General features: G+C 45.8%; 1 protein-coding gene across 1 annotated transcript in view; it reads left to right on the top strand.

Moving 5' to 3' along the window:
• Positions 1 to 811: 811 nt before the first annotated feature.
• Positions 812 to 8,188, top strand: part of T265_03954 (hypothetical protein) — a gene marked incomplete at both ends in the record, with an annotated part of 18,359 nt that continues 10,982 nt past the window's right edge. Inside the window, 3 exons of the mRNA XM_009168561.1 lie at positions 812 to 1,127; positions 2,082 to 2,465; positions 5,365 to 5,645. Coding sequence (XP_009166825.1) covers positions 812 to 1,127; positions 2,082 to 2,465; positions 5,365 to 5,645 — 981 coding nt within the window. The remainder of the gene's footprint in view (positions 1,128 to 2,081; positions 2,466 to 5,364; positions 5,646 to 8,188) is intronic.

The following is an 8,188-nucleotide window of genomic DNA, read 5'->3' as shown; positions in this document are numbered from 1 at the left end:
CACTATGGCAGTGTTTGTTGAGCAAAGGTATATCCCACAAATTTTGGACCCTCCTTAAGGTGCTGTTTGCCAACTCCCTAGGCCTTGTGACGGTCTACGAGAAGCTTTCTTCTGAGCCCCCCACATCAAGTGGTGTCCGACAGGGTTGTTCTCTTTCACCTTTCCTCTTCAACTTCGTCATTGACACGATCATGGAAGACTCACTACCAGCCTCTAATGCCTGTGGAGTCGAAGTGCTCCCTGGGCCTCCGCTCACAGACATCGAGTACGCAGACGACATAGCTCTTCTTGGGTCCGACCCCGTGGTAATGCAAGCAATATCAAATAATCTAAATAATTCCGCCCCACGGCTTGGCATGCGCTTCACACATGTAAAGTGTAAAGTGCTATGGCAAGACTGGGTGGGCTCGAACCCTAGCCCCATGCTTGCGGATGAACCGATTAAGGTAGTAGACAGATTTACGTCTTACAATGCTGCGGTGCCCTCAGTTTTACTATACGGATCAGAAACCTGGCCGCTGCGCGCTGAGGACATCAAAAGACTTTCAGTGTTCGACCATCGATGTCTTCGGGGCATTGCTCGAGTCCCGTAGTAACGCCGGATAAACTATGCTGACGTACGTCGAACAGTATTCAGTAGAAATAACTCACTCTCGATAGATGGATTGATCACACTGCATATGTTGCGCTGGCTTGGTCACGTGCTGCGTATGCCAGTCGACCAACTTCCTTGAAGGATTCTTTTCGCACAACCACGTGAAGGGTAGAAACGAGCCAGAGGCTGTCAAACAATGACTTGGCAGCTATATATATGGGGAACCCGAAACGGGCCACATTAATGCTTAGAGACATTGTCAGACATGACCCAGTCGCGCAATCAACGGCGCTATCGCATCTAAGTTATTGCCTTAAATTCATAGCTCTCTTCCCATTCCCCCCACTTGACAGTCGACTGACAGTGCCATATTCACACACCAATTTATCAGCCCCCGCTTCCAGTGCGCAGCTACCTACCCCAGCTCTCCGAATCATCGGTGAACGAAACAGTGGCAGCTACAATCACTGTAAGACAAGTATGCGGTTCTTACGGCTGACAATGGTGATGATGATGATAATGCATGTGATTGGTTGGTTTGCAGAACATCTTTCTTGGTAGATTCCGTTCGTTGACCTCTTTAGTTCTTTGTTGTGTGTGAACGGAGCACTACCTTTGTAGACGTAATACACTACCATAGGGTTATTAAAAGCCTTGACAGCCCACAACCGGTTTCGTCCTTCTTGGGGCTCTCCATAAACGAGAAATTCAGCTGGGTTCCAGGTGAATCTCTCGTCAAAACCAGATTGGTATGCAAATGAGTGTATTTCACTCGGAGCATTATCTGGTTTTACGAGAGCGAACTCCCAACATGCCCCTAAGTTAGCCGGTTAGTGCCAACATCATTTCCATTTCATATTTTAAACCGCAGACCAGTGTTCAGGGTCAAAAGTAAGGTTTTCACCGCGGGCCAACTTGCAAGGGTTTTACTTGTTCTCCGACTATACCGGTCCATTGCCTTGGTTAAATGTGCGGGTCAGTCGTGAGGAATCCAGCTGGCGTAGTGGCCTCTGCTTCTATTCTTGGAAAGTTGAATGTTGACTGTTCTTCCGATTTTCGGGTCAGGCACTCTCTTAACCGGTTAACCGTTGGTTAATCAACTGTCGGACATTTTATGACGATTCCAACGCTCCAGTTTCTGTAACCAGGGGCACATTCACAAATACACAGTTTCCAAGTCAGAACGTTGACCCTCTTTACTGTTCATTGACGACTTTTCTGATAATCACAACTGGACTAAGTTGGCCAGTCCATCTTTGCAACAACTGTTCGTAACGGTATCTTCCAAGGTTGAAAGGCATACTTGGTTTTGTTCTTAATGACAAATTACTGGAACGCAACACCCTTTATGCCTACACTCATTTACAAAGGCCGGTTTCTGACGCTTCCCATGATCTCAACAGAGTTCTATGTATAGTGCTCATATTGTCAAGCAGGTCTCATCTGGGTGGGATTTCATTGGTAGGTTTCTTCACATTTTTTTCAGTTGCACGTGAGAAAATGTTCACGACCTCGCCTACTCTCAGTTCCACCTGGGAACAGCTTGTCGCTGACAATGCTGCAGCGAGATCATACGAGTTTCAACTCAGGCGAGCTCGACATTCAATGAAGTTAGCAGCGGATGCCATTGAGGCTGAATTAAAAGATATTTCGCGTCGCTTTTCCGAAGGCTTCGGAAATCACTCTTCCCCGAGACCCGTACAGAGACGTACTCCAATATCTTCACCTGTTAAAAATGCGGTCGGTCTTCTACCCATAGTTTGTTCCACTGAACAGCATGTGACCGGATGCTTGGAAGAAAAGATGGAGAAAATTTACACTTTACGCATGCGCGTGTATGAAATGAGAGCCGATGCGAAGCATTCTTCACGTAAGTTCTCAATGTCGTTTCACTATGCTGTTTAGCCCAGTTTTGTTTGCTACGTGAATGACTGACTGCCACTTTACTGTTTATTTTAGTTTTGAGTCTTTCGGTTTGGTTACTCTGATGGAATCGCTTTCGTGAATGTAGGCCAGCGGACCTGTATACTGACTAGAGTTCATTGGGCCCTCAAATGCATTTCCTACATAATCACGGTTATTGAGATTAATCGGTACGGCCGCCGGCTGATGTTAGTGGTTTTCGTGCATGTAGTTGTCTGACAGGACTGTAGTGGGAGTCGATGACTTAGTTAATCGATTATTGATCCGTTGAGTAGAATGAGAAGACTTCGCCTAAGGATAGGCTTTATTCAACATAAAGCGCAGTATAGGCTGAAATGACAAGTGAAAGTGGATTAATGGAAATAGCAGTAAGGCGTAACTTTCACTGATGAGGTGCGGGCACCCCAGCATACATTGTTAGGATTAGGCTCCTTCCTGTTCTCCACTAGCCAAAAAATGCGTGTAGGCTGTCCACCGCGTTATGCGGACGAAAGTAGGTTGTCTGCTACTATACTATGAACACCCACGGCCGTCTCCTTTTTCACGTACTTCGTTGACGGTTTCATGCGGCCTTATCAAGCCAGTCAACTTGCTTTTACTTGCCCATACTGCACTCTGTCGTTCTAACTCAAGTGACGGTGTGATTTTGCCGCCTGTCTGAATTTTAATTTTTGAGGTCATACCATGAGATGTGATATGAAGCAAAAGGCGTCCATCTCTGTTTTCGGACCTGAAACTTGTTTATTGGTCTTCCGGGCAGTCGTACAAACTGGTCTCGTATACATTCATGCATTGACCCACTCCTCAACCAAATAAACTTGGAGCTCGAATACTATAGTCACAAACTTGCCCTCCAGACCTTATCCTTCCAAGGACGAAATTCCTGGTTGCACTTCAACACTCGTTCACCGCAACGTATATAATCACTGAATTGCACGTGGCTGACATATACTAAACAAACGACTACTTTATGGATATCTGAGTTAGTTTTCAACTTCGAAATTCGGATCACTGAGCTCGCAGTACTTTTTGGTTTTCCACTAATGACTTCGAACTTTTGTTCCAATGCCTAATGTGCCCTGAGGAGGCGGAAATCACCCAAGTTCGAAGGTCACCTAGTTGAGACGCCAAACCGCTTGTTCAGCCCATAACCTCGGATATGAAACTCGCATAATAAACTTCTTGTTAGGTCATTGCCAGGTGGTTTTTAGGTTAGTGGTTGTAGTTCATTATGCTGGTAATGCACTAAAACAGCCGTCATCATCATAATCAGAGACGATAGCATTAGTTTTGACACTGATGCTTCACTGCTGTACAGCCACAAAGTTAATTTAATTCTACTTAAAGCCCTAAAGTTAAAAAAGAAGTGAAGAAGGAGTGAAAGGAATGTGTGAGCGGGGAATCGGTGCTAGCCTATCGCAAGCACCTTGAGGTGCCTAGAGTCACAAGCACTCGACCGAACCGAAGCAGTCAGATGAACAAATCAATCAATCAGCCAGAAGACCGCAAATATTTTATCACCTTCCAAGCTTGAATGAAGGTATTTGTCGGTCTGCGTTTATACAGGATTGCAACGAGGCCGACCCACCTAAGTGTGGCGTTCGCCTAGTCCTTCCTGACGTTTCAGTGAGAACGCATTTTCGACAGAGGGAGATAGAGAGCGTTTCCCACTTATTGACGAGTTTATTCATGGCAAAATAGGCATGACGTCCCGTAATTGTTCAAGTGCTTTGCAAAGTTTTGTGATATCTTCACAATAATGATTCTACTGTAGCCTGAAGCGAAACACACCCGCCATAGTCGTCACATGGTCACGTGATGGCTCGAGTAACTACTTTTGAGATGGAAGGTCAACGCGTCCGTTTGCTTATTAACCCTTATGAGCTACTTATAGTTTGTTACTAGTACGAGATTTCGGTATCTGCCAGCATAACCGAAATGCAGTTGTTTCCAACGGGGCAGGTCCTTCACTGTCCCCTGCAAATGACCACTCCTGTGGAAGGTTGACCTCGGTCATACCTCTGGGGTGGTTCTTAGTGGACGGGCTGAAAATTTGCTGTTTAGGGCTTCTTTTGGGAGAATCACCTAGTGGATTAGCAGTGTTTCGTTATTCTTAGATTTTTTTCGCTGTTCGTTTCTGTGCTTAGGAGCAACAGCCTCCTTGTTCACTCTGTACCGATCGTGAATTTACATGCACTGAGTCTCACTGGGTTGCGTAACCATCTTGATCTCAAACCAACTAAATCGTGTATGGTATATGTTCGTCGATCCCGGTCGTAATTCGCCACTATAATGCTTCCGCTTAAGTTGGTGAATAAGACCGTGCACTCGAGCTTTGGAAAAACTCGCTCAGCTGTAGCACCCTTTCGGTACTTAATTGCCATGCCACCATTAGGAAGTACGATGGTTGGAATACTGCCAGGTTGCCTGAGCCTAGACAAAGAAAGTCGAGAGGCAGAGGTCGGGTTCGAACCTGGGACCTTCAGGTCGGTAAATTCGCCCTCTAATGACTGAGCCATCTCGAGATTTGACTGATATTCATAAATTATGCTGGTACCTGTAGGCGAGCAATCCGGAATTTTATTTGATAACCTTAGCCTGCGTCCCTATTTACTCTACCACAAAGTGTGTTCTCTCCCCAAAACCATTGGTGCTAGGCGTGGTGATGTACTTTTGCACTTTTTTCAACGTGGTTGTGTAGACAGACAGCTCTGAGCTAGATTGTGGGCAATCGCCGCTCTTTACGTGAGCTTTCTGTCCAGAACTATTCCCCTCTTTTATTTGAGCGCTGTCCATTTTAAACCCGATTGCACTTTGTTTATCCCTTTACCTTGTCCCTCATTTAGACGAATGGGCCTCACTCATCGACGAAATCGAAGAGATTGAAGCACGAGCACTCACTTTTTTGGTGCTGCCTTCTATATCCTTGATGGATAGTTCGGACGAAGACCAAGGCCATCATCTACAACTGGTTTTGAATCGTCTAGAGCAGCAGGCGCTACGCTGTTTAGAGACGGCTACCCGGCTGTCCTCTACAGCTTCTGGTGACGCCTCTCCCTCCAGTGCCAAGCAGCAAGATCAGCGCAAACCCAGCGGTGAAGCTGTTCCACCTGTTGCCTCTGATAAGGTTGGTTCATTTGTATTCACTCATTATTTATCACTATTCTTTTGCTGAACTTGCTTGTGCGAAATGTTCAGTACCACTATTCACTGACTTTAAGAGGATTCACTTTAAAAACTTGACAGTGTATGAGTTTGTTTTAAGTACTGGTTAATACCTGTACTCTCTACACTGTGTATTCCTGGTAATCATGCGGAACAAGCTGCTCGCTCAATGAAAGTCAAACCATGATACAGCACCGCTTTCTCTAGGACCAGTTGGATTAGTTTCTGGTTTTGGATATCCCAATCCCACATCTTTATTTGATCACTTTTATTACTAACGAGGATCAGGTCGCCAACTAATATTATAGTCCTTTTTGGAACTCACTGCACCCTTGTCAACCCTTTTCCCACGTGTCATTATTTACATTGGTGTGTGTCCCTTCATTCGTATCTTGTTGTCTTGAGTGGCCTCGGAAAAGAGCCTGCCTGCGAAATTCAAGACATTGATAGCACCCAGCTGTGTTCAAATTTAACCTCTGAACTTATTGTTTGAACTTGAGCTTGGATTACAACCTATATGTCAGGTCAAATAAGATCCTGACGGTAAAGCTTCTAGGTCTCCGAAGTTGGTACAAACCCTGGTTCTGTCAAAACAAGAGCAATTATCGTTTTATCTGTTGGTGGTACTTAAGTGAATAAAAACAAACAACAAACGCGATGCAGTACTTTAGTTGCTTCTTGATACGTTCATTCGAAAGGCATTCGGATGCCTACAAGCCACTGGTACCCAAAACTTAGTGTAAGATATATGGTTACATTTCTCCCGCTGTTTTTGGAAAGAAAAATTCGAACAAATCAGGACAGAGGAGACAACGTTGACGAATTCCACTAGTAACGAGAAGGCTTCTGGAAAGCTCAGTGTACACCCTAATCCCACCCGGGGTATAAGAATAAAAGACAAATATTGTTTGCGAACTTCAAGAGCGTCCTCTGGTCAAGAATATCTAGGTGAGCTAATCTATCCAAGGAGTTAGGGCGCATACCTGACGTAATATGAAGAAGTGGTCACTTCACCCTCTGCAAATTCGATATCCGACTTGGTGGCCTCGCACTTGCCTCTCACGTACCGAAGTTGGGCTTTGCAATTATTATTATTATTATTATCCTCAACCGTAAGAACCGCGTACTTGTCGTACATTGGTTGTAGCTGCCACAGGTTCGTCCACCAATGATTTTGGGAGTCGGGGTAGGTAGCTGCGCATTTAAAGGGAAGCTAGTAGACGTGTCTCGATAAGTGTGAAACTTAAGCGAACCTAGTACCGGAAAGCAGTAGCGTACTTGTTTTGCGTTCCGAATCAGCAGCCTCCGAGGGTGATCCTCTTTCTGTACTGAATTCACGTTATTAGGAAGCTTTGGGCGGCTCATGAAATTGCGTCAATGTGTGAAGGTGATGAATGGTGTGGATGGCATGAATACCTTCCTCAATAAAATTGTCTTTATCTTCATTATGCTCTGCAGGTAACCTTGAAAGATACGTTTACTTTATCTATCCTGTCGACAGTTCCCAAGTCAGCTTTGGCCTCTACCTCTACCTTTTGTTCAAAGAGCGCATGCTGACTGATGCTAAGTTTCTATACTACTGTCAATTACTGGCTCACCCGGGTAGCAGTGTGTCTTAGCTGACTCTAGAGCTATTGCTGTGCTTGTTTCCACGACGGAAGCCTGCTTCTAGAAATGAACACATACATACGTACATAAGTCATCATCACATACATAAGCCGCTGTCAGGGTGAGCCGGTATAGTATGATGCCTTGCAACGATGAAATGTGAAAGTGCGATATTATCCATTCCAAACGTAAGCGAGGTAAAGGACTAGGCACGTGTGCTCATTCTTGCAACCTGTGCCGCCTAGTAGCTCCCGTTGGGTTTCCTCTTGCTTACTGTCGCTTAACTGTAGTATTTTGTTTGAGCGCGAATGGATCCACGACCAGCACGTAGTCATCATCATCATCATCACTGTCAGCGTACTCGTCGTACACTGGTTGTAGCTGCAGCCGTTTCCTTCACCGATGATTGGGGGAGGGGGTAGGTAGCTGCGCATTGCATGCGCGAGCTGGTAAATTGGTGCATAAATCCAGCACTGTCAGTGGACTGTCAAGTGGGGGGTTGGAAAAGGAGCTATGCATTGAAGGCAATAGTTTTGATGCACGAGCGCCATTGAGGGCGCGACTGGGCCATATCTGACAATGTCTCTAGTCATTGATGTGGCCCGTCTCGGGGTCCCCATCCAGGAAGACGGCAGTGACCAGCGCAGCTGAGTTTGCTGGTAATGGCTTTCATACTTCGCTGCCAAGTCATTGTTTGACCGCCTCTGGCTCCCTTCCACCCTTCACATGGTTGGGCGAAAAGAGGCCTTCGAGGAAATCGGTCGACTGGCATACGCAGCACGTGGCCAAGCCAGCGCAACCTGTGCAGTGTGATCAGTTCATCTATCGAGGGTGAGTTATTTCTCCCGAATACCATTCGACGTACTTCAGAATTGCTGATCCGGTGTTCCCACCAGA

The sequence above is a fragment of the Opisthorchis viverrini genome (assembly GCF_000715545.1).
Source record: "Opisthorchis viverrini unplaced genomic scaffold opera_v5_61, whole genome shotgun sequence".
Lineage (NCBI taxonomy): Eukaryota > Metazoa > Platyhelminthes > Trematoda > Opisthorchiida > Opisthorchiidae > Opisthorchis > Opisthorchis viverrini.
This window is presented reverse-complemented; position numbering and strand designations above follow the sequence as displayed.